The 26,683-nt window shown below is 57.3% G+C and overlaps 1 protein-coding gene across 1 annotated transcript in view; it reads right to left on the bottom strand.

Annotated features, from left to right (window-relative positions):
• Positions 1–19,178, bottom strand: part of LOC309845245 (uncharacterized protein) — a 40,491-nt gene extending 21,313 nt beyond the window's left edge. The window contains exons 1-2 of the mRNA XM_082692961.1: positions 19,052–19,178; positions 17,775–17,899 (exon numbers count right to left, since the gene is read on the bottom strand). Of these exons, the coding sequence (XP_082549087.1) occupies positions 17,775–17,821 (47 nt within the window). The 5' untranslated portion in view covers positions 17,822–17,899; positions 19,052–19,178. The remainder of the gene's footprint in view (positions 1–17,774; positions 17,900–19,051) is intronic.
• Positions 19,179–26,683: the final 7,505 nt, after the last annotated feature.

Here is a 26,683-nt window from a genome sequence, read left to right as displayed (position 1 = left end):
TTGTGCACCGTGGAGGACCTCATCCCCGGAACCTCCTCCCTGCGGGCTGGCAGAGACCGTTGCAGGCACGCTGGTACTGAGTCACTGAATGTTTCAGAATCTTCCAACAGGACGGATGTAAGATAAGACCAAGGCCGGACAGCGTCCTCCTGCAACACCTGCCCTCCACACAGCAGAGCTTCCAGATGACCCAGGAACAGAGCCATGAAGGGCTTCCTGCTCACACACCCCTACAGTCACAGCTGGAAGCCACGCATCTGGGGTGGGCTCATGCACAAAAGCACGTCTGCTCACTTGAAATCATGGGGTAAAACCGAGAGGAGCACCTCCACCCAGGCCAGTGGTCCTAGAGTGCAGAGGATGAGGCCCTGGGCACTTGCTGCCACCTTAATACACGCCAATCCAGGTCTTTCCACTCCCTGAAGAAATGGGAAAGGGAAATCCACCTTCCTTCAGGAAACAGAACATTCAATGTCATTTGGTCGCGTGGTTTCCACCCAAAGACCTCGAAGCAGAAGCTTGACACCAAACATGCCCACGTCCACGGTGATGCCGCCCAGCGATGACACGGTGACCCCCACCCCCATGCTCTACAGGTAAGTCCCTTCCAGGTGCGTCTGGGGAGAGGAAAACCACACACTGTGGCTTGCTCACGGGAAAGCTGTTCACCACTGAGGCCACAAAGGCCTCGTGTTCCACGCGAGAACCTCAGAGGAACCGAGTTGGCAGACCGGTGGGCTCTGCAGAGAGCTGCCGTCTGGTCCGATGTGAACACTGGGGTGACGGGAACCAAGAGCTCCCACGAGCAGATCAGCTGGAAAACAGCTCATCCCCTTGGCTTTCAGGGAGAGCCTGCGATTCACCTCTGTTTAACCAAGTGCCGGCCAAACGCACAAGATGTTGGATCGTTTTTTACTCCACTGGGAAGGCTCTGTTTGAGGAACACAGACTTGGGCACAGACGGTTGGAGCAACCACCTCAGAGAACGCCATTCTCCCATCATGGAGACTGAGGTCCAGAGAGAGGCCCGGCCAGGTGCCGAAGAGACACGTGATGGCGACAGGTGGCCCGGGAGTGTGGCCCCTGACTACAGGCCACGTTCTTCCGTATCCATGCTGCCGCTCTGCGAATGAAAATCACCCAACACATAACCAGCGCACACACGCAGACGAGTTCCCGAGCCACAGGTATTTCCGTAAGCACGGTTTAATAGAAATGTAACTCAGAAAAGCATTCCGGCTCCCTACAAAGGCTTCAGAGGCAACCACTAAAAAGACTTGAGGCCAAATCTGAAAGGGGGGAGGGACGGCCATATTATGCAACAATTTGTTGTCCTTGCCAAACACTGGTGCTTGGAAGTTAAGAAGAGACAGCAGGCGCACCTGTGTCCATTGGCATCGAGTTAAATCGATCCAAAAAATTAGGCCAACAGCCAATTACCTGTCACCTGAAGATTCACTTAAAGGATTTAAATAGTTTTTACAAGCATGAATTTAAATTTTCTGTGCTCCTAAGGTAGTCTTCCTCAGATATTTACAGAGACATTAAAATTTTATGGTATTATTCATGAAAAAGTAGGAAATAACAATGTGAATCACAGGTGCCTTGCAGCAGCATGTCAGCGGTTCTCTGGGGATCCCCAGGTCGTGGGTGAGAATCCCCTCGCCACTCGCTTGCATCTTTGATGTTTCTGGTTTCGCACCATGAGGAGCACACGTCCCTGACGCTTCTCTCCGGCATCTGCTGGATCTCGTTCCCTGCGACAGACCTCGCCCCTGCTTCGTGGCTCCTGATTCCCACTCTCTGCCCGTCACTGCTCTGCACCCCGGCAGACAACCGAGCAGACAGACGAACTACCCTGTCCTCACGAAGCTGGACACCGCGGAGGGCTTATTAACAAGGTCACAAATCGTGCTTTGTCAACAAAATCTTTTCTTCCATGGTCTTCAAAAGCAGACGAGGACAAGAAGTGGAGTATCTGGGAACTACACGGTCAACCTCATTCCAGCAAAGATATTCCCCAGAACTCCAGATTCCAAAATACATGCTGCAAGGAATTCCCACGACCGACGGGCAGTGCTGGGAAACACGTGTCACAGGTGTGGGCCCCCTCGGGGCCGTCAGCTACCATAGCAAGAACATGACATATATTTATTTCTCTCAGGTACTTCTAAGAAAAGTTTTAAGGCAGTTTTCATCTTTTTCTTTGTTATGACTTAGTAGGTAAACAACAGTAACCAGGGGCATGATTTCAACGCTGTATAATTTCTCGAGTACTTTCCAGAACCACCTTGTTTGCGAGTCACAGACAGCCATATGGGTCAGGTGGGGTAGGAAATCCCCCACCAACAGGCACACACAGACCCCGAGCCTTTGACCAAGGGGGACGCTGACGATGGGATATTTGGACCTTGTCATGGGGTGAGCCACCGATTCCCCTCCTGGAACAATGTTCTATCGGGGTCACTAAGAGAGATCACTTTACGTAAGCGCTCACCCCAAATCCTCCATGGAACTAGTAACGGTACAAATATTAACAAATTTCTTGCCATGTTTGTGGCTGTTGAGGACACGGCATGCTAACCGTCTGGGCCTAACAGAAAAGCCCAACATAAATACTTTTTGCATCTAGTTCTCAGAAAAGGTTTGCTTCTCCCGGGGAACTAAGATGCTCCTTCCTTTCTGATGATGAAAATTCTGGTTCTCACTATGCCTTCATTTTCATCTTACATTCCAGGAAGCTCAAAACCGAATGTGAGCAGAATCCTCACGTCTCTGGGAGCTCTCAGTCTACTTGGGCTCTTTCCCTCCACTACCAAACTGCTTCTATTCCCATTCTTTGAATTCTTATTAACAGTGTTTTTCTGTTGCTGGTGTTCAGCGGCCTCTAAACCTTTTCTGGAATGAGTAGGACCCTACGATGGTATGCATACGTTCACAAAAACCTTCAACTGACCGACAGGGAAATTATCGGTACACTTTCTAAGTGATGGGGTCAGAGTAACAGAACCTGGATGGACCCAGAATTGGAACCCAGGTCTCTGCAAATCAGTCTGTGCTTTTTACCATGCTCCCTCCATTCTCCTGGTTAACTTCAAGGTAAATACCCAAGACACCTTGCAGAGGAAAAGTGTCTGAACTTAACAGACCACACACCTCCGTCTCTGCGACTCCTGCTCCCAAGCTGACCCGGTGTGACTCGACCGCTGGCAACGCTTCATCTACACTGATCTGAATCACGAACACTGATACAATGAAAACGCCCTTTGATTCATCTAAGTAGGTTTGGCTCAGAATGGATGAGTTAACTAGAGGATTTCATTCCATCAAGAATTAAACTTTAAGAAACATAGGCCATAACTAAATTTTTTTAAAAGTCAGTTGGCTATAAATTCCACTGATGCTGACACAGACCTCTATGACCTCCTGGCAGCTAAAGATAATCTTTTCTTAAACATCATTTCCTCCTACCTAGCAGAACCCCCTTGGACTTACTTGGGTTTATGCCCAGACACCTGGATTTCACCAGGATGATCCGTTCCCGCCGCAGACTGAGAGCGAAGGCCGCCCTGTCCGTTAACGCGCTACAGCTGCAAGAGAAACTCTACTGTCCTCTACCAACGTTCGAGCTCTGGAGAGGTGACCGGTTCCCGAGTAGGCGTTACTTGTCTGCCTCGCCGTTGCTCTAGGGGCGCCAGTGGTGTGTCTCCCGGGGGGCTGAGCACCCTTTACTGAACACCCTGATCCTGCGATTCCATCAATACAAGTGGTTGCCTGCACTTTCAGGCCTATCCACTGCAAAGACAGATTTCTGCTCAATCTGCGACTACTTCAGGCATCTACTTCATCACGACGAACATCCCCTTGCCTGCCCCCTCTGGCAAACCTTTGTGATTTACTAATAATAATTACAGAAGCTTCAAATGAAGAATTACAAGCTGTTAGACACCTATGTGAAGAGTCGACCAGTCCGCGATCTTGGCACCTACAAGGCCCACAGGAAACGGGAAACACAACCTTTTTCAACTTAGAAATGCAAATTGTTTGATAAACTATTTCAACCAACAACTATTTGTCAAGGCCCTTCTAAGAATCGCACTGGGAACGCGCGGCTGGAGAGGCTGTCGTAGGCATGAAAGACGAGGCCGACTCCCGGTGAGCACCTTCCCCTGGGGTCTGGGGAGTGGGGAGAGAGGGAAGAGCAGGGTGGGGTGACGGCTGGAGACCCTGAGAGACAGAGCGTCCGCGAGCGGCTCCAGACATGAGAGGAGAGAACCGGACAAAGGGACCGGACAAGTGCCGAGCCGGGGGCAGGAGGGGCAGGAGAGTGAGCACAGAAAACGGGACACAGCGGCGCTGGCAAGGATGCGGAGACCCGGGAACCCGCGTCACTGGGAACACGAGCGGGTGCGGACGCTGTGGAACACAGGACAGAGGGTCCTTGAAAAACTAGAACGACAACTACTGTGTGGTCCAGCAATCCAGCTCTGGACGTTTGCTCAGAAGAACTAAGACGAGAATCTTAAAAAGCCACCTGCTCTCCGAGTCACGGCAGCTACTCGCGGAGCCCGGCGGCAGAGACGGTGTCCACCGACGCGCGACCGGAGAAAGACTATGGGCTGCATACACTCTCCGCGGCCCCTAGAAAGAAGGGACTCTACGACATGCCACAACACCGGGGCACCTGAGGACACTGTGCTCAGTGAGACGAGGCAGCCACAGAAAGACCGACCTGGTGCGCATCCACTCCATGAGGCACCTGAAGCAGCCACACTCGTAAAACCACAGAGCCGCGTGGCGGTTGCCTGGAGGCCTGGAGGGCCGCGGGTAGGGTGGGGGTCGATGCTCACCTGGGGGGCCTGGGGTGTCCCACGGAGCCAGGCAAACAAGCCCCAGAGCTCCCTGCACAACCGCAGACCTGTGTTCACCCACGTGTATCATCACTTGAAAAACCTTTAAGAGAGTAGATTCCACACGAAGCGTTCTTGCCACAGTAAAACAGAACTTCAGAAAAGAAAAATAAAGAAAGGCCACGGGAGAGGGAACAGGTACTGAGTCGGTGAGGCGGCGGAAGGCAGCTCAGAGCCCCGGGGACTGTGGCTGGGAGCTTGGGCTCTCCGGCAAAAGCCGTGGAAAGGCCCCTTCAAAGTCCCGTAAGAAGAGGAATGAGTTCGGGGTCGGGCTCTACATGCGATCACGGTGCATTCCGCGTAGACCAGAAGAGGAGGAGCGAGGGCCGGACGGCCAGAGACGAGGCTCGGCGCCAGCGCCAGGCACGCTGGCCTCCACCCCCTCCTCGTCAACCCCCACAGCCTTGCAAGACGTGCGGCCAACGAGAGACACTCGTGAGCGGCCGGGAGGCGGGGGAGGGGAGGTGATGTCGGAAGGCTGACGACGTCCGGCACCCGTCGCCTGCACAGCCCTGAGTCAGAGGTCTTCTCCTCCCAACCGTAGGCAGATGTGCCAACTAGAAACTGGCCTGGAAGGAAACCACTGGACCCTCCTACCCGCTGATGGCTTCAGCCCTCGCCACGAACCCAGACGAGACACTGATGGCTCAGATTAGCCTGCGAGCAGCGTCCCCACTGACAAAGGTGGGTTCCCATGCGGCGCCACGCAGACCCCGGCCTGCCCCCCACCCCAGGGCACAAGCATTTCCACACGGTCCTGAGAGGCAGCGGCTCTGGGCACGGGACTCAGGGCCCAGGGGCTCCACGTCTCACCCCTCAACTCATCTGTTCCATCACCAATGCTCTGAGTAAGATTTAGTTTGAAAATAAGGTTCTACTGTCCCCCCACATCCTGAGAGTCCCGTAAGTAGTGACCTCAGGGGACACTTACAATGTGGTGGCCTGTCCTGGGTCTCCTGGTCTTGCTTCTGACCTCTGCGCTGCTGTCCAGACCACTAGTGACTCACCTGCTAGGCTGGGTCAGCCGGACGTATGCGCCCCCCGCCCCCCTGGGCCCAACAGCAGCCTGTGACCTGATGCCCCCCCCCCGCGCCCCGCGGGGCTGCCCCTCACACCCACGCCCGCGGCCCGGCTGCCACGCGCCTGCACGCTGCGGCGCTCACACACAAGCCACCAGGCGCCAACATCAGCCTTCTAGAGGCGGCCCGTGTGTGCCCCACAGCGACTGAATCCCAGCAAGGTCGCCGTCGAGCACGACTCTTCCCTGGCCCAGCCGCCTCCTGTCTCCACAGCGGCTGCGGCTGCTACACCCCTGCCGGAACCCCTGCATCCCGCGGGGCCACAGGCAGTGGCATGTGCTCACTCCCGCACACAGGCACGTCGGCATGAAACCGGCATCCTCACCTGCGGCGAGGCTCAGGTGGTTCTAAACCGATTATATTGTCTATATTGTATGACAAAATCATCCCGTGATCGAGACGATGAGCTGTGGGCTCCCCCGACTTCCTCCCCCTCTATCAGGCCCCCCCAACTCAGCAGCCACGGCCTGGGTCGCTGTTTCAGGACCTAAGCTAGAAGGACCCAGACGGAGGCGCTCACGGGACCAAGACTCTGGGTGAGGCGGGTACTGGAACAGGGACGCATCTGAATTTTAGAGACGCTTCTGGAAGCAAGGGTGGACCCCAAATGTTCTGATGCTTCTTTGTGGAAGACCTTCGGCCTTGCAGAAAGCTGGATAACCAGAACCCGTGTCCTGTGGGCAGGATACTAGTGAGCACCATGTTCCCGGGGTGGGGGACACCTGCTCAGCCGAAGGCCGGCTCTGGGTCCCCTGCCACCTGCCGCAGCTGGCGGCTCTGCGGTCCTGCAGAACAGCGTCCTCACAGCACACAGGGTGCAGCCCGCACGCCCGCACAGGAGTGGGCCGGAGCCCGGCAGGGGAGCAGAGAGAGAGAGCAGGCGGGTCGCACAGTGAGCCACGCATCGCACACCGAGACCACATGAGTCCGGGCCTGCGTCTTGGGGCCTGCGGTCAACCAGCACACGGAGACCCTGCAGCCGCTCCAAGCAGGATTTCAGGGCAGTGGCGACAAAGAACACCCTCCAACCCTCTTCATCACGGCTGCGCAGACTGAGGACAGCCCCAGGAAGTGACTGTCCCCCGTGTGTCCTTGCAACGCTGAGTGTGTTTGCTTTCCATCAGCGCCCTCTTCATTGTCTCCCAGAGATCACGACTATGGCCACGTGCCTGTCCCCCAGACTCATCTGCTGAAACCCGACCGGCTGGTTGGGTCATGAGGGCAGGGCCTCGTGCTGGGATCAGTGCCCTGCTGAGACGAGGCACCCGAGCGCTTGCATCCTCTCTCTGCTCTCTGTCGGTGTCCGGACGTGGGACCCCAGCCCCAGCAGACACCAAAGCTGCTGCGCCTTCCAGATCTGTGAGAGGGAACATCAGCGAAGCCACCCAGATTGGGGACATTCTGCTTGCGCGGCCTAAACCACGACAGCACCCGCGGCAGGGGGGGTGAGGGCCGCTCCTTCCCCATAAACGACGCGCTCTGCCCATGTCTCCCTACGTCACAGATGCGCTCTCCACACCCACACACCCCAACGGTGGCTTCCGTCCCCTCACGGCACCCACACTGTTCAGAGGTCTTGTCCCCAGCACAGACAGACCTGCGCTCAAAGCACTGACAAGCTAGAATCCACCAGAAATCACCAGAACGGTGCGGTACTGAGCGCAAAAGTTCCAGCACGCAGGACGTTCTGAGAAGAGCCAGGAGAGCAGATCCGGGGAAGATCCGCGCCGTCTCTGTCCCGAGACGCCCGCAGGGCTCCCCTGGCCGGGAGAAACCCGTCTCGGTCCCTCACAGGAAAGGAGGGGGGCTGCCTGGCTCCCCACAAAGCCTGGCCCCTGACCTCAGGCCTCTCGTCTGACCCCAGGGACAGCCTCAGCACGTGGGGGAGGTCACGGATCATGCAAGCAGCGCTCCCCCTCCTGCATGTGAGACACGCTCAGCAGAGACCCCTCCGTCACGTCTCATCAACACGGAGACTAATCGGCCACACACAGCACGAGTTTCACATCGTTACCTGCAAAGACACTTACGGACCGAAACCCACGCAAACTCTATTTGTTGACCACGGTGAAGCCTGAGGTCTGCAGAAAGGTCTTCTTGACAAATAACACTGTCGGCCGCTGTCGGCCTCTTCTGGGATACGACCTGAGATTTCCAAACATCGTGTCGCTACTGGGTTCTTGTATATAAGAAACACCCAGAAGAGCCCAGTGATTGGCACAGGGCTGTCGAGGGCTAGCCTAGCTTGTCACAGACACACGCCCACGTATCAGTCAGACTGAGCCCTGCAGCACCTGCCTCGCTCTTGGGGGTGGGGGGACAGCAGCTGGCTGCAAGAAGCAGGGTCCGTGTCCACCTCCTCCAGGCTGGGCGGGCTTGGGACTTCCGCCAACACCACATAACTGCGTAACTCGAAGTGACATCACATCGGTCAGGGTCTAGACGGGAGAGAAAACCCACACCGTCCCCCGAACGGGGAAAGTTTAGCATAATGAAGCCCGGACCGTAAGCAGGAATGCGCACCATCGTGGACTGGTGAGCGACAAGTAGGGAGAACTCCTAAGAAGGAAAGGACCGCAGAGCCCGGGACGGCCCCGCCCCCCACACCGCACCCGGCCGAGATCCAGGCCTTCTCGGAGATGCACGCCCATGGCTCGACCACCCACGCCAGTTCCTGGGGCGCCGCAGCAGCAGAGCTTATCCGAAGCCCTCCCTCTACGGAGCCTGGGAAGCTGTTCACAGGGAAGCGTCTGCCCAGAGGAGCTGTGCCACGACAGTGACCGAGAGGATGGCCAAGGAAAGCGGCAGGCCACCGTCCACCATAGGAACCGTCCCTAGGGGTCACCCACCCTGCTGAATGCAGGGAGGTCACGTGTCTGCACAGGTCGGCATTGGGAGAGCCCACCCCGCACGGGAGACCAGTGCCAGAAAGGCTGTCCGCGCTGCTAAAGCCACAGACGCCGCCCGGCTACGGCAGAGCCAGGAGGTCAAAGCCCGTCCTCTCGGAGGGCTCTCCACGGACCTCTGCGAACAGAGCTTCACGTCCAGCCTGCGGGCAAAGGAGAAGGTTCCGTGGGCCCGCGTCCGCTTCGGCAGAGCGGGCAGAGAAGGGTGAACAGGAAGCAGAGCGGCAGTAAATCGGTAACTCGAACACTCCGCCACGCAGCGCCTCCCCTCTGCCCCGCCCACCTCGACCCTCCGCTCAGCCAGAGGGACGCCCCTCGCAGCTGACCAGATCGCCCCCTCCTCTCCGGCCCCACGCTTCCGGGGCCCTGGCAGCTCCCCCCGTCCCAGCCGCCCTCCAGCTCCCTGTTCCCGCCACGCTGCCCGTGCTGTGGAACTGCGTTCCCGGCCCCAGCACACGCGCCTCGTGATGGCTAACGTGGGGTCCACGCGACTAGGCCACGGGCACCAGACAGCCGGTCTCCCATTATTCTGGCTGCGCCTGAGAGGGTGTCCTCAGGGAGACGAGCGCTGGAGTCCGGAGACGGAGCAGGGCGGACTGCACTCCCCAGCGTGGGTGGCCCTCCTGCAAGCGGCTGGAGCCCGGGTTAGGACAAAAAGGCCGGCCTCCTCTGGAAAGAGGGAATTCTCCGGCCTGGCTTTGAGCTGGGACATCAGCTTCTCCCTGCCTCTGGGCTCTGGACTCCAACAGAAACTGCTGCTCCTCCTGGGTCTCCCACCTGCCACCAGACATCCTGGTGCTGCCCAACCTCCAAGATCGTGAGGGCCGACCCCTCAGAACACGTGTCTCACGATACCGTGTGGACAGGTGCACGGCAACCAACAGGACGCTGTGTGTATAGTTACGTATCCCCCGGGCGCTGGCCGGCTGGGCCCCCGTTCCTCGGGGCAGGGAACTGGAGGAACACGGGAGACAAGAAGTTCATCTGGGGATGTCGCAGCCCTTGTGGGACACGCGAAGAGCCATGTCTACCCACGTGGCAGGCGGGTCCGGGCCCAGCGGGACGGGAGTCAGCAGCCGCTGAGTTGTCAGGACGGTAGGTGTGGCCCCACCGCGGGTCGGCCAATACCCGGGACAGAAGCCTGGTGCCCACCAACATTTGGGGAAGAGCCGGAGGGGGCTACCCTGGAGGTATTCCGAGGCACGACTGGAAGCAAGGGCAGCACAGAGCCTAGGAAAGACACAGTGGCCAACGGCAGCCACACGGGGTCAGGACCGAACCACCCTGGGCTCAGCGGCTGGCCCGGGACGGGGGCTGGATCCCGTGCACTGGGCAGCATCTCAGCAGTGGGGGACTCAGCTTGAACAGGCGGGAGAAGAGGAATTGAGGGGATGGAGACCCCACATCGGAGGAGCCCCTCTGGGGTTGTCCTCAGGGAGACGTCCGGATACAGTCAGAAGCGTCCGGAAAGCAGGGACATTTGCCGAGGGACAGAACGCTCCACGAGGGCTGTCCCCGCAGCGGCAGCTGGCAGAGCAGCCCCCCAGGGCAGGCGGGCATGGCAGGAGCTGGGGGGGCCAGCCCCGGGGGCACGGTCGCCCTAGAGGACAGGCAGGCCCTCTGAGGAGGATTCGGGGAGGAGGGAGAGGGACAGAGGCGGAGGCCGGTGTGGGAGGCGTGATGCCTCTCCAAGGGGGGCCGAGAGTGGGCGCGGTCACCAGGGGCTGCCGAGGGGACCCAACACTGCAGCCGCCTTGTGACTCTTGACTTCATGGCTTCAAGCCCACCTTTCTGCCGGGGTTTTGTTTGGCTCCCTACGTCCCGAGACCGCGACCGGGTCCTTCCATGGGAGCTCAACGAGTCGCATACACCAAGGGAGCCCGCACAGCCTGACACCAGCCCCACTCGGAGAGCCTCGGTCAGCACAGGCCCCTGTCGGCAGCCGGACTCCACAGACAGCAAGCCCCGCAGCGATCCTCCCGGCTAACGACGAGGAACCGGCTCGTCTGCAGCTCCCCCAGAGGCTGGGAAGGCCAGGCCGGCCGCGCCGGCATGGAGCGCTCCGTGCACGGCCGAGCAATGCGGTTAAAGGCGTTCTTGGACGAAACGCATCCTTCACAGGAATTGGAAGTGAAAGCAGCTCACGTATTAACTACACTCACAGGTGATAAATGCACGGCGCTCCCCACCGTCGCGGGCTCCGAGCCAGGCCAGGGCCAGAGCAGCAGCTCGCCGTCCAGTCTCCTCGCGGCCCCCTCCCCAGAGACCCGCCCCCCTGCCCCTCGGGGTGGCGCGCAGCTCACCCCTACTCCAGACCAGCCCTTCCTCCTCCTCGTCACTAAGAAAGTAGCGATCGCTGCGTTGGTTATTCCCGAGCAGGTGAACGACCAGGCTGACGGCCTGCATGGGGCGGGGGCCTCACAGGCCTTCCTGCGGGGGTGCCTTCCTGCGGGGTACCTGTCCGTTCACAGGGGAACGCTGGAGGCTGGCACTTGGACCCAGAGCCTCCCGCTCACAGCTGTGGGAAGGCGGGTTTGGATGCAAAGGCTTTCGACCCAGCACAGAGGGCCTGCGCCACTAAGAATGGAGAGAGGTCGGGGTGGGCTCGACCGGGACAGAGGCTATGTGGGAACACAGGGTGGCCTTGTGCAGGAGGTGGGGACACAGGGTGGCCTTGTGCAGGAGGCAGCCACCCCAGATGGGCCTTATGGGTTGAGCAGACACGGTCAGTAGCGGGTGGGGCAGGAGGACAGGCCAGGCCTGGCAGAAGCAACACCCTCGGTCAGTTCAGGGCGCTGGCCCAGTGTCCGTGGAGAAGGGACACGCCAAGAGCGTGAGGCTGCACGGCAGCAGCAGCGCGCGGGGACTGCGGGGCGGGACACCGCACTGGGCTCAGAGCCAGGACACGCGGCAGAAACGGCTCCGGGGTGGAGCATGCCTGTGGCGCACCCAGACGTTGACGATGAGGTCCAGGTCCAAGGGCGGCGGCAGGGAGTTCGGAGGAAGGTGGGGTTGGCCGACAGACTACGTTACCCAGTGAGATTACAGCTGGCGGGTCTGGAAGGATCTGGAGGAGTGATGTGTGAGTGAGGCTCCAACACAAGCCCCTCGAGGGAGGTCCCGCAGCAAGTGGCGGGGTCACCCACGCAGAGGGCTGCAGGCAAGACGGACGCACGGGAGGGTGAGGACTGAGCCAGGGCCGACGGAAAACAGCGCCTTCAGCTTTTACAAGCATTCACACGGAGCCAAAGGCACGCACGCACATGTGCACACGCACGCGCACGCACACACCCACGCGTAATCCGAAAACACCCTGTGCCCAGCATTCTTTTCAGATTTAATATTATGCAATTAATTAACCGCAGGTGTGGCCTGCCGTGGCTCAGCCCGAACGCGAAACGTTCAGGGAACGCAGAGCGAGAGCCGCTCAGAGGAAAGCCCAGCGCAAGGTGAACCAGGCATTTCGGTAGGAAGGAGGAAAGTCGAGCTGGAGGACACGAGGCACTTAGCTCTTCATCCCAAACCAGAGAAAAATGAACAAGTGTTTGCCAAGAAGATGCTTTTAGAAGCCTTGCCTTCAGAACTCAGTCACCGTCCGGCAGAACTGATGACAGACGGGAGTGAGAACGGTCACGACGGCGGCCCAGTCCGGCAGCACCCAGACCCCAGTGGCCACCACGGCGGCCCCACCGTGCGGGCCGCACACGCCGTGGCCAGGCCCGCGGAGCCCTCGCGGCCCCGGGATCGGGCACTAACTACCGTCCGCTTCGTACCGACTCAGGGAGGACACCCAGCTCACGCAAGGTCACGGAGCTGGGATCACGTTATTATGGCCGACACCTGTTAAACTTCCATTTTTGAAACAAGGAGAAACACTCGAATTCAGTGATCTAGCTCTAACCTCCCTCGTTGTTGGCTTTTCTCTTGAGCTACAGAAACCCCTTTCCTGCTTACGGGCCCGGCCAGCGCTCTGACTCAGCACCCCGGAGAGCGGCACCCTTGCCCGGGGCCTTCCCCTGGGCTCTGAGAGGGTGTGCCGGGGAGACCCTGCGGCCCACAGAGCACAGGACAGCACCCTCCTCCGGGGAGCCCCACAGCCTTTCCAGCCTGGCCCCGCGCCATCTCTTGGATGGGAAGGATTCTGAGGCCCGCTGAGGCTGGGGAGGCCCCCCTCGAGGCCACACAGGGAGGGGAGCATGCCCAGGGGAGCAACCGGGCCCTGCCGTGGCCCAGGCCGTCTCCTCCCCCAACAAGGCAGTGTCCCCAGGCTCACTCGCCTCAAACGGAGGAAGAGACCAATGTGGGAGGGAACTCCTAGGTGTCCCGAGTGGACGTCCCTTCGCCGACGAGAAGCCCCGCCATCAGATGGCCCAGAGTCCTCAGCGAGCGGAGTGTGGCCCCGACCCTCCGCCCATCTTTCTCGTGCGATGCTCTGTAAAGGCCACGCAGGCTCCCCACTGACATCCGTGCTTTCTCCTCGGAGATAAAAATAGCTGGTGAGCCTTCTAGAAGCTCTGCTCCCATTTATTGAAAGCACCATCTCAAATAAGCTTTTGTCCTAATTACGGAGCCAGCCCCTGAGGGCGGGGCGCTGGGCAGGAGCCTGAGAGCCGGGCTGGGGGCTTCCCGACCTTCTGTCTGACTCGCAGACGCTGACAGATGCCATCCAGGCAGAGGCTCCCCCGGCCAGAGTCCTCGGCTTCACCACGTGGAGAAGAAAGCAGGGAGGTAACGAGGGACAATCCTAAGGAATAAGAAGTCTTCATTCCAAGTCTCGAGAGACAGCTCATTTTCTTCACTGTCCTGCCAGCTTCCTGGACCCCCATCCCTGTTCTGCAAACGTGGAGCGGGGAGCTGGGGTCGTCGGAGACGTCCGCGGAGGTCACGTCCGAGCCTCGTCTGGAGCCGGCTGCTTCCCGAGCGGTTCTGCTCCACGTGAGCCACGCCAATGTCTCAATTTCTCACCGCCAAGTCTCGTGGAAGTCTATTTTTAAATGTATAAATATTTATGCGCTCATTTACAAAATGCTTAGGCAGTCATTTTTTGTGGAGATGCTGGCCGGAGCCCGCAGCCCGCCGAGGCGCACTCGGAGCCCCCGGAAGGAAGCCCCTTACCTGGGAAGTGGGGGCGTCCGGCCAACCACGCGGCTGTGGGGCGCACGGCTCGCTGGCGACCGCTCCCACATCTCCCGGCAGCCGCCATCCGGCTCGGAGCTTCCTTTGTGGGGACGGTCCTCTTCGCAGAGACCGAAACCGTTAACCACATTGAAGACTTCCTTCAAGTGCCCCCACGGCAAACTCACGGGAAACAGCTAAACCCTCGTAAAACAGCGGCTCTCTCCTGACCCAGGGATGGATGAGCAGGAGTTCGTTTATTCAGCAAATATTTATTGGGCCTCCACTATGTCAAAGGCCCCACCAGGAGCTGGGCTATGCTATTACACTATTAAATGTCCCAACAATTAAATTTTTCTGTGTCTAGAATGGTTTATAACTTACTCAAAGTGCCTGTGCAAAGGACCCGGAGCGTGCAGCCAGCGAGCCACAAAGATCCCGTCACTGACGGTAAATCACACGGCATAAACAAATAAGAACATTATTTAAATGAGAGGCCCCTTACTTACAGAAACCATATCACAGGTATTTTCTTTCAAGATCTAATTAGATTTAAAGCTTCATTTGGGAAACAAGATGAAAATGAACGTCTTCTCCTAAGGGTATCTGGACGGGACTCAGCCGCGTGCATAATTTTTTTTTATCACACAGCAAATTTGCCAGGTAATAATCAAACAAAAGAGCTCTGTTCCAGGAGAGGAGTAAAAGGTAAGAAAAAAGAAACCAAGCCATGCATTGTGACAGTGGACGATCCGCCAGCACGCTCCTGACCGGTCTCACGATTTTTAACCACTCTTGGAGGAAAACTCTTACTGTTTAATTCAGTAAATCCCTGTATGCTTGGGATGCACAAATTTAAGGAATGTACTGAAGTTCCTAAAACAAACTACCTTCACAGGTACCCGTGCATGCCTCGGAGCGCTCTGAAATTAAAAACAGAACAAGGACAAGCTCCACCAACCCTGAAAGAAGTGTGATGAGTCACCTGAGCCTTCATAAGGCCACTAAGTGTCCAAATGCAGATGACCAGAGACCAACTTAGCCTGCTGAAGCCTGCTTCTCTGAAAGCTCACAGCTCACCTGAAACTCATTATACTGGGCCCCATTATTTGTCTGAAAATCATAAAAATATAACTGATGTCCACTTTGATTTAAAATAACACATGAATATATGAGTAACATATATTACATAGAATATAAAGTTTATATATAACAGGCTTATGAAGAAGAGTTACACTAAACAGGAGGGAATGTTTATTTTCAAAAATATTCTTTTTTAAAAAAATTTTATTTATAGGAGCACCTGGGTGTCTCAGTGGGTTAAAGCCTCTGCCTTCAGCTCGGGTCATGATCTCAGGGTCCTGGGATCGAGCCCCGCATGGAGCTCTCTGTTGGGGAGCCTGCTTCCTCCACTCTCTCTCTGCTTCCCTCTGCCTACTTGTGATCTCTGTCTGTCCAATAAAAGATTTTATTTATTTATTGGACAGACAGAGATCACAAGCAGGCAGAGACGGTGTGGGGGAGCAGGCTCCCTGCAGAGCAGAGAGCCCGACACAGGGCTCGATGCCAGGACCCTGGAATCATGACCGGAGCCGAAGGCAGAGGCTTTTAACCCACTGAGCCCCCCAGGTACCCCTAAAATATTCTTTACTTTACGGGAATTGCTGGGAAGTTCTTTTGAGCATTGAGCTCCCGAGGACACTGACGCGCTGGTCCACAGGGCAGCGACTTTTGGATGAAACTTGGAGAGAGCTAGTGAGGCAGAGAAAGGTGGGCTCGGGGGAGCTGCTGCTGAGCGAGGACCAGGCAGGAGTGAGACTCACATGGCCTCCGGGGAGAGGACGTCCAGGACCTGAATGAGTCCCACCATGAGACGTCCTGCCACGCGCCTTCCCGGGGCTCAGTCGTGCGTCCTGGCGCAGGTGTCTGTGCGCAGGCGCACTCCCGAGGCGCAGGTGCCTGCGCGCAGGCACATTCTCTAACCTCATGCAGGTGACTTGCGAACAGTTGGAGACGTAAGGTTTGGAAGACCAGAGAGAGGAGGGCCTTGTGAGGCGCTCGTGCCCCTGCTTGCCTCCCCTTACCCCGTCAGCTTGGCTCTGGCTTCCTGACCGTGACCCTGGGCCCCCAGCTCCACGTGAGAGCCCTCAGGAGGCCACAAATGTCCCCCTACGTGGGCTGGCCCCCGAACAGCAGGGCTGCACGCCAGACTGCTGGGAACCGCGTATCAGGACATCACTTATCCCCGTCCTTGGCTCTGGGCTCTCTCCAGCGGGAGTCCGGATGCCTGGGCATGGACCACAGGTATCAGCCACGAGGCACAGTCCTCAGAGCCACTTCCCTGTCCCACAGCCGGGCCTGGGTGTGGTCAGGCTTGGTCATGGGCAGAAGATAAAGGAGGGACTCCAAGGGTGGTCCCGGGGAACCGGCCACCGTGAGCCACAGAGATCGCAGACAGCTGTGCGACACGGTCAGCCACCTGCTGGTCTTCACGCTGCGTGAAGAACCAGAGAGGCTCGGGTGAGAGGAATGGTGTTCGCAGCACAGGGGAGGCCCCTGGGGATGAGCACCATCTCACCCGCAAATCAGGGAGGACAAAGCCTATACCGTCCCTGATAAGCACTACATATTTGTGGAGAAAAAGAAGAGATGTCTGCGAATGGACGTATCCAGCTCTGTAAACATTATTATGTGGTAGTCACCAGTGATGTCGGCTGTCAGGTAAGTAACAGGGGTCCCAGACACCCTGCCCTGTGACCCGCACACCGAGAGAGGATCTGGAGCTGGAACAGTGGGGCTCAAAGGTCCTGGGGGCACGGTGTCCGTGGGAGGGAGACCTTTCCCCCAAAGGAGGGCCGCGCTTGGCCACCACGGCTCCTGATGCCTTCTTTTTTCCCTGACTTCCACGATGGACATTTTCTACACTTCCATGTGAGAAATCTTTGACCGTAGTTTTGCCTAATCGTCTCACACTTGAGAATTCTCACAATGCAAGGTATGGTGAGATCCTGTGAGCGTCCGGGTCCTCCTGCAGCCTCAGCTCACGGAAATGTCCACAACCTCCATGTCAGAGTCTGTACCGCACCCCCCAAACCAGCCCACCAGCCCACGGCTCAGCTGCTAGCTCCACTGAGGACAGAAACCTCCCCCCTTCGTGGGGACCCGTGTCTCCGCCGGCCCCACAAGCCAAGACCCAGGAGGTCCTTCCACCGGCGCCTCCCAAACCAACCCCAGATTCAAATTCTAGCTGTTACCAAAGTCCTGCCGGAGCTTCCCAGGAAAGGTTTCCGTGTGCCTCACATTTCTTTTTGGACAACATCCGCCATCATGCCTGAGACCCTGCACACCTCACCTGCCCACTCTCTGGTACAGGATGGCCCCGGGTGCCCTGAGATCCAGTCTCTACCCAACAGCCAGGGGACTGTAGGACCACAGATCTGAGCTCGTCATGCTTGTGCCCAAAACCCTCAATGGCCTCCCAGGACCCCACGAACCAGTCCCACAAGCTGCTCCTGCTCCTGCATGAGTCCCCACTGGCCCCACACCCCATTGCTGCTGCCACACTGTGACCTGGACACGCTGACCTCCTACCTCCTAACAGCTGCCTGCACACACCTCGGGGCCTTTGCACACACTGGTCCCTCCCCCCAGACTGCTCTCCTCTTACTTCCTGTTCTTCTGAAACACCCCTTCCCCCGTGGTTTCTACCAACTTCTCTCCGCTTCTCTCCGGCCTCACGACACCCGCTTCCGTGCAGCACGTACCGTAGACCGTGACCACGTTCCGAAGGGACTGCTGCATCACTGTGCATCTCCTGGCAGGAAGGAGGGCTCTTCACGCCTCGGAGTCTCCCGGGCCCGCTGTGTCCCAGCTCCCTACGGAGTGACTCCTGGAGAGACGGACAAACAAACCAATCAAAACAGCTGGTAAATCCTTCTACCTTGAATCACACCCAGCTGGGCTAAACCACAGGAGGGTAGTTCCTCCCAGAGGCTGTGTGTCCTCCAGCAGGTGCTAGGGAGACCATTACAGAACCAGGATCTCGGACTTTCCTAGGAAAGCGGCCGCCTTGGTCAGACTGTGACGTCAGCACAGAAGCAGCGGAGCGCACACACGGAGTGTCTGCCGAAATCTGGGGGGCTGTCGGGGGCTGTGGCAGGGATGAAGAGGGCACCGCAGACGCACCCATTACTCCCCCAAGTAAAGGGTGAGGGACAGCATGGTCCCCAGAGCCCGCTGGCCCCGGCCACCATGACCTGTCAGGGAAGGAGCCCCCTTTCTTCCTCCCCGGGGCCACCGCTGTTCAAACCCAGCAGAGGTCAGAGGGCGAGGAGCCCAGATGATGAAGCCCAGAGAGCTCAGCCCCCCGGGGCCCACCACAGGGCTGAGGAGGTCAGCGAACGGTCTGGAGTGCCGAGGAGAGTATCAGCGGCACCTGCGTCATCCGTGCTGTCAGATGAGCCCTGCAGGAAGATGGGAACCGAGGCCTCGCCACGTGTCGGCCCGACAGGGTCCTGCCCAGTGCGCGCCCGGTAGGCAGCAGCAGGTGGTGTCGAGGGACGCTCCCGGGGCCTCTCCGTGCGGGCACGTACCCTGCTGCGGCCAGGCCCACCCGGCGCTGCCCGGACCCTGTGCAGCACGGCCCACCCACTGTGGAAGAGCTCACTTCCCTTCTCCTCTCCTCTCTCACGAGATAAGAGACGAAACTGGAGCCGTCCGTGAGCAACTCTCATTCCTGACAAAATGCTCGGCCTCTAAAGCCTCTGGACGTCACCAAGCGGCGGTTCTGAGCTCCTCAGGTGAGCCAACCTCACAGCACGAAGGGCGAGCGAAGGGCTGGCCCCAGACGCTCTCCCCACATCCCTCCTCCAGCGCATTAAGACATTTTAGAGCTGGCTTGCAAGTTCCAACGTTAAAGTCCTGATTATTTATTTATGCCCTTTTTGTCTAAGAAGTTAAATCCCCAAAGCATCTCAATTTAGATCAAAAGCAATTTACCAAACTTCAGCTGGCTCACCTGTGCCTATGATTTGTTAATTACCTGCTTAGCATTTCCAGGCTGTGAGGCGGAGACGCAGCCTCGCGGCTGCGGGGGAAACCTCGGATACGCCCCTCCCCGGATAGAGCCTTCCAGAACGCCCGAGGTGTTCAGTGGGGGAAGCCATCCCACAGCCCCCAGCTAGTGAGCCCCATGCAGTCTTGCAAATTGCTTTTCTTTTCCAGGGAGAGGAGCTCCACGCTGAGCAAACAGACGCACCAACGCCGCGGAGCTGCTGACATATTTCTTGGCTACCCGATCAAATTATGTAATGGCACTATCGGGTCCGCAGCGATCTATCACACACGGGATCAGCAAGGACTCGCACCCATTCCTCTCTCCGGTGCCCTCGGTTTACAATTTGGCATTAGGATATTAGGAATAACAATAATTACTTGCTTTTACATAGCTTCAAACGAAAGAAATCATTCAACGGCACACATGAAAAGATGATCTCATTTCGAAGGCGGCTTTGTTGGCGTTGCTTCCTCGCTCTCTGTTGCTTCTTCCCGTGTTCCCGCCTCCCCCACGCCATTCCGAGCAGTCGTCTGCGTAAGTGTCACCGCTGTAGCCTCTGCGCAGTGCAGAGGAACCGCAAGCAATGAAGAAGATCCGGAGTTTAGAGCAATACAACGTGAAATGTTTTTTCTGGGTTTTTTCCCGCTTTCCCGTGAAGAGATGGAAAGCATAACCTTTTCTGAGCCCCACCAGCACCAGAGAGAGGCAAAGAAACCGCGGCCCTGTAAGTGGGCAGCCTCTCACGCGAGGAGTTCTTAAATCTTAATTTGTTCGCTGTTTAACTTAAACTCTGAGGGAGTTGAACATGCCCCATGCTTGGAAAACATCTAGAAAATTAAGATTATGAAACGTATTGGCCTCTGGGAGTACGTGGCAGAGCTCTGGTTCCATGCCTCTGGGCACCCGCTCTCTGACCCCCCCTTCTCCTGCCCATGCTCTATTTTTATCTCTTCCATGAAACCAGCCACGTTTTAACTTGTGCTCTGATTGTAATTATGTCCTAGCTCGTTCATTACGCTGCAAGCCCCTTTAAGGCCAGATCCTATCGCAGACTCCTCTCTGAGTCCCTCCCCCGCCCCGCCCCGCCCCCGCCCACAGAAAGCACTCAGGACTCACAGGGGCTGCCAGGAGCCAGCCAGCACTCTCGCCTCTCCCAGGCTCTGCATCCTCCCGGTCTTTTCTGCACTCCTCTCCAGAAGAGCAGCGCACCGTCTTCCAGAGGGGCGCATGTCTCCAGTGTGGCTTCATGCTCAAACAGGGGGAACGCCACCAAACCTTCACGATTTTCCCCTCTCACTCCAGCCAGTCCTATGCCAAGCCTTGAGGTGCTGGGTTAGAAAAAATGGTACATTCGAGAGAGGGACAACGAGGTATTCTACTAGTCACAGTCAAATGAATCCTACCCTTAATAATGCAACATGAAAGATCTCAAAAAACACAACGAATAATGGATCTAGAGCCACTGTCTGTTTCCCTCTGTGGAGTGCGACATGGGCAGAGCCGCCCTCCCCGATCGGGAATTGCAACCCATGGGGACAACGGAGCCGACAAAATGCTGTGCTCGCTGGGTGTCCTAGAACACGGGACTCAGGTTCCCTCTTCCGGCAGAGCCCAGCTCGGCCCTCTCGTCTTCCTCCGTCACTGACAGGCTGGAGGCAGAGCCCTGCAGGCCGACTTGTAACGGTCCCGGGAGAGCTTCCGTCCTCCACAGACCTCCCAGAGTGCCCAACAGTCACGTAAGAACTGTGGCCACGGGAAGGCAGGGGCGCACACACCCTCTGGCTCAGAGGCTCTGTAGGACGTCACCCATGGGACGGGGTGGGGAACAGTGACCCAGGCGGCAGGCACGCAGACGCAGCCAGGCTCCAGCCGACCAATACGTGCGAAGGCGCCGCTGTTGGCGTTCCTTCTTGGAGCGGCAGCGCGAGCGCACCCTGGCCCAGGGTCTCCCACAGGGTGAGCTGCAGGCACAGCCGGCTTCCCAGCAACGTGTCCAGCGCACACGCCATCTCTCCTCCCTGCCCAGAGGACACGGCTCCCGCTGAAGTCAGCACAAGAGGAACCACGCCACAAACCAGGGGGCGCCCCACCTGTGCCCCCAGAAACACCCGGACACTGAGCTCAAAGTGAGGCACGGGGAGCTCAGTGCCCCCGCGTCCCTGCCCCCTGCCTGGCAAGGCGTCATGTGTTTGTGCATTCGTGTCCGAGGGCTGTTGTAACAAGGGAACAGGAAGACAAGAGAAATTCTCTCGCCCAGTTCTGGAGGACACGTAGCCAATGTCAAGGTGCCAGCAGGGTTGGTCCCTCCTGAAGGCCATCGGGGGGGGGGGGGCACCTACTCCTTGCCTCTCTCCTGCTTCCCGCTGCCACCAGCAGGCATGGGCCTTGCTGGTCCTCTGTCGCCACGTGGTCTTCCTCCCGCATCTCTGTGGCTTTGAGTCCAGAGCCCATCTAGTTAATCCGGGATACCCCACTTGAGAGCCGTAATTATATCTGCAAAACCCTCTTTTCTAAATCAGGTCCCCTATGGAGGGCCGTACCTTTTGGGGATGGGAGCCCCAGCCCGCCCACCACACACTCCTCCGAAACCTTACACACCCCTGCCTCATTTTTCCTGCCCCGCTCAGTGAGTCAAACAAAACCGCAGTCTCCCCGAGACGTGTGCGGTCAACCACACGGACAGATAACACGACCGCGAACCAGCTTTTCCAGCAGAGCACGCTGGTCTTGCCTTTCCCAACTCCTGGAGAACAAGAACAAAGGGTTTTTTAAAAATTTCCATAGAATAGGTCCCCATCAGGACCTTAAAGCTTTAAACTTCTCTTGTAATTGCCTGTGGTCAGTTGCATTATTTCCCCGAGATTCGATTTTGTGGATTTGGATCAGGGATAAGACAGAGGAGCTGAGAGTGGAGAGGGATTATCTTCGTAGACATTAGGAGAACCTGCCGTCCACATTCCCTGCAGGAAGCCTGGCTCAGAGGAAGATAAAAGCCAAGTTTAGGACTAACTGGGAACACGAATATGTAACAATTCACTCAGTACAATGTGACACGTGCAATCCTGCAACTCCGGACAGAATACAAGGGCAGGAGGCAGCTCGCTCCATGGACAGAATGGAGAGATAACGTCTCAGAGGAAATGGGCCTCTGCTGGGTGCAAAGAGAAGGGCATTTAGAACAAAGGACAAGTGGATAAAAACGTAGAGAGAAATAAAGATTTGGAGATCATGCAGGTGTGTGTCAGGGCAGAAGGTGGAGGGAGCAAAGCTTAAAATCCAGATTGAAGCCGGTTCGGAAGTTGCCTTAAATGCACTTTGAACTTCTGCCCTCTAGACAACAGGTGTTCTAAAGCTCCCCACCTCCTACATTTTGGGGAGACCCCTGCCCCTGCCAGCACTTCTGCACATGAAAGTGCAAATTGTGCACTGAAGGACTCCAAGGCTACCATTCACATGATGGTCCGGGAGAAAGAGCCCCCCCCCAGTTGTGCAGTGTTGGACACTGCAACCGTACAGGGCCATCCTGCTCTTCATTCTCTCCTCCCACCCAACAGCCTTCTGTGTGAACGGCAGATTTTTGCAGTTAGATATTTTAGGACTGGAAGCTAGTCCTGGTAATACATCAGAACTAATCAGAATAAAGCATGACAGACTGTCATAAAAGCTTGCTTGGTAATTCATGCTAGCATTTATAACATATAAATAAGTCATGTAGAGCGTAGCTGTGCAGAAAGCCTGCAATGAGAGAGTAAATAATAAAATGATGAAAGGTTGCCAAACTGGAGTGTGTCTATCAGGGTATTACAGGAATTATTTTAAGGTTTCATTTAAGAAGAGAGCATAAGAACAGATTTATGAAATGGAAGGACGTCCAAGCTGATCACTGGTACAAACTCAAGAGCAAGGCAGCGCCATGTGACGGGGAGAGCTGGAAGCCGGCCGCCAACCCAGATGACCTGAAGCCACTGCCTGACCCTCTTCCTGAGGTCACAACAGCCATGAGACAATCGGACGCTGACCATTCTGCAGAGTCACTATGAGGCTCTCCTATGAAAACTGGGAAAACAGAAGGGCATAAATTCAGGTAAATCATGGTTTTGTCAGAATCACGCTAATTTCTTAGGCATTGGAAAGGAAATGGAGAAAGTTACCCGCTGTGAACTTTCCCCTCCTCCTGACTCAGATTTCAGCAGCTAATATGTTGGGAAGATAATTAGCAATAATCTTGCATTTAAAAAAAAAAAAAAAACCAGAGTCAAGAGAGAGCGAAGGATCTGAGGTATCTACAGTCAGAAATGTAGGAGGGGAAGCCGGGCTTAATTTGAGGAGGCTTGGGCCAAAGCCTTAGCACGCTGCGAGGGCACGTCGCTGAGTCTGTACCCATAACAACACTCCCTTCAGCTCCTCAGGTCGGCAGCTCAATACAAGAAAGATCGACGATTTGGAAGAGGTTCAGAGAGGAACAGAGTAATGACACTATTAAGGGGCTGGTTTCAAGGATTGATTTAGGAAGAAAGATTAAGGACGCTGAGTGTGCACGGCTTCCCTAATCACGGACTCAGTGAAGACAAGATAAACATCATCAGATATTTAACGGGCAGAAGTGGTGAGGATAGAAGAGGATTATTTAGACGAGATTCCCAATGTCTGTGACACATCGTACGCTGCTGTACACAGCTAGAGGATGAGGACTTGGCTCACCGAGAAGAACTGGAAACGCACTTAGCCGAAACTGGTTTACGAGGCCCGCTGGCTTCCAGAAGCCTCTACCCCAGACATTAAAATGGCTGAAAAGATGAAGTTGATCTTCATTTGTGGAATGATGGGCTGTGCTTACACTAACATAAGCTGGCATTTTGGCAGGGAATAAACTGGAATAAACGGATTCAGGCACCATGCCAATCCCTCATCCTGGTCTCCGCAGTCTGCTCGAGGGAGCCGCCACGCAGGGGAGCGGAGCTGCCGTTCTGCTCCTGTCTCTCAGCTGAAGACCCACGTCTAACTCCTCAGCCCCCACTCCTGCAGGTGCACTGGTCTCTTCATTCTAGCGAGACCTCGCCCACTCACGCCAATATTACTATTTATAATCAGCATGTTCTACGGATTCTTCCCTTGCCAATGCCTCTGGCCATCTTTCGCGGTGATTGGATTTGGCTGCTGTGGTGGTGGGGCCGGTTGATGGTGGTGAAGGTGCTGATGGTGGTAGTGACTGGTGGTGACTGGCGGCGGTGGTGGTGGTGATGGTGATGGTGTCGGTGGGGACGACGGCAGTGCTAGGAGAGGTCATGGTGGCAGTGACTGTGGTGGGGACAGTGGTGGCAGTGATGGTGGTGGTGGTGGTCATGGTGGTTGTGGCGGCGGCAGTGGCAGTGCTGGTCCAGTGAGGGTGGTGGTGGCGGTGGTGAGAGTTGAGGTGGTGGTGGTCATTGCCGTGGCAATAGTGGTGGTGGTGATGGTGCTGACGAGGGAGGCGTTGTCCCTGCCTGGCAGAGTGTCTTACCTGCAGGCTATAAATCTGTACGCACGGCACTGAGCTACAGACCACATTCCGCTTGTTTTGTCGCCACTGCTGCCCCGTGGGCTGACACCGTGCACTCGGGCACCGTCCCCACCGCTTCAGGGAGGTGTCCCTCACAGCTTCCTGCCGGGCCACGTTCCACAGCACCCAGCTGCCCCCGTGTGACTTAGCCGTTCCCCAAGGGATGGACCTACCAGGTTGCCTCCCGCTTCCCAACACCACGTTCAAAGCTGATGCAGGCATCACCGCTGGACGGCCGGACCGGCCGGAGTTTCTCTGGGGCGCGCCTGGAAGTGGGACGGTTGTACCGTGAGCCGCGGAGTATGGACGCGCTCTCGCTGCAGAATCCCAGACCGCCCTTCTGCGAGGTTGCCCCGCCGCCTTTCCTCTAAATTAGGGTAACGCCCATTCCCCCACATCCTTGCTGACACTTGATGTTAAAAGATTGTCCACGTTTTGGTGATTTTATGTATGTATCACGGTATTTCATGATTGTTCTGATTCCTATTGCTCGGCTAACTGGAACTCAAGACTATCTGATTAATGGTGAACTTTCCAAGTCAGAGATTGACCGGAACATAGAAATCACACTAGGTATTTCACAGGAAGGGGATTTAAGTTAAGGAGCTGGTTACAAAAGGGTCGGAATGACAGAAGGAGTAAATCGGAACAGGAGGAGGCCCAGAGGTGAGCTCCCGCGGGAAGCTGCGCCCTCCGGGGGCTGGAGCCACAGGGAGGGAAGCGCGTAGGACTCCGCGGTGGGAACTGCAGGAGGCCTTGGGAACCCGGAACCACGGCGGCCGGGCCTGGTGCTCCTGAGACCCCAGCAGCAGGCACCAGCTCTGCCCTGGAGCCTCGGCCGCCAGAGCCCTCGGAGGGCACAGCCCTGAGAGCCAGCTCCTGGTGCCAGGGCTCCAAGCTCCTCACCGCAGCTGCTGCGGGAACGATCAGGGTCCAGCGGAGCCCAGGGGGGCCAGCCGTGGTGACGCACTCCGACGACCAAGGCGGGGGCCGGCACACCCGCTTTGTCCAGCGGGATGAGATCCGGTGGGTCTTCCAACCTCCACAGTCTCCCCTCGGCCCGGGCACCCCAGCTGCACTGGATCCGTTAACGTCCACTTCCAGCTGCTTCAAATCACCCCCGGGGTCTGCGTGCCCTGCCTCTCCAGCACACATTCCCACCGACATGTGTCCCCAGGTCCCCTTCGGGAAGCGCAGGTGAGGGTGTGCCTGGCTCCTGCACAGGGATGGGGAGTCCCGCCTCCAGGGGACCCCGTCTTCCCATTCCCACGGCAATGACCCGACCGGCTCTGGCACATGGCAGGAGCCCACATGACCGTCTCCGCGCCCCACCGAAGGGTTACTGGCAAGTGCCAATAGCTGGCCGGCCTCCGCCAGTTTCATTCCCAGGGACAGTGTGACCGACAGCCACGCCAAGGTTCCTGCCATGTGAACGCTACACACCTGCCACCGTAGGATGGCCAGCTGTCCCCAGCTCGCCTCCGAGGGGAGACCCCGCCACCCGGCACTTACACCTGGGACCGGGAGCCCCCGGCAGCAGGACCCACTTCAAAGGCAGCGTCTCCTTCCATAGCCCACGGGAGACTTCACCAAGGTTCTGCACGGTCTGCTCAGCACCTCCCACACATTTCCCGGGACACGGCGGACAAAGGCGAGGGTGTGGAGGAGCCCTGTACACGAGGAAGGATGTCCTGTCACCCTAAACCCGTGGACCAGGCTCCCCAGAAACAGACTCTGAGGCGAGGCGGGCAGCGGAAGTTCTGCTGGGACGCACATGGCGGATACGCCATGAAGGCACAAGGCGGGGGGCTTGGGAAGAAGGATAAGCAAACCGCATCGGGATTGACACCAAGCCCTCGTGCAGTCTCGGGGCCCCTGTGAAGCGGAGCGACCCTTTCACAATCATCGCAAGTGGAGGCGGCAGGGCTGGGCCTCTGCATGAACCCCCTTCTGGAAGGAAGAGATGTGTCCGCGGTGATTCTCAGTGAGGCATCCCGGGAGCCAAAGCTACTGCTGATCACTGTGAGGACAGGCGCCGGGCAAAACCCTGCAAGGACGGGGGGTGACCCCCTGCCCCC

This window comes from Mustela nivalis (genome assembly GCF_964662115.1).
Source record: "Mustela nivalis genome assembly, chromosome: 12".
NCBI lineage: Eukaryota > Metazoa > Chordata > Mammalia > Carnivora > Mustelidae > Mustela > Mustela nivalis.
Note: the sequence above shows the minus strand (reverse complement) of the source record. Positions and strands in the feature narration are given on the sequence as shown.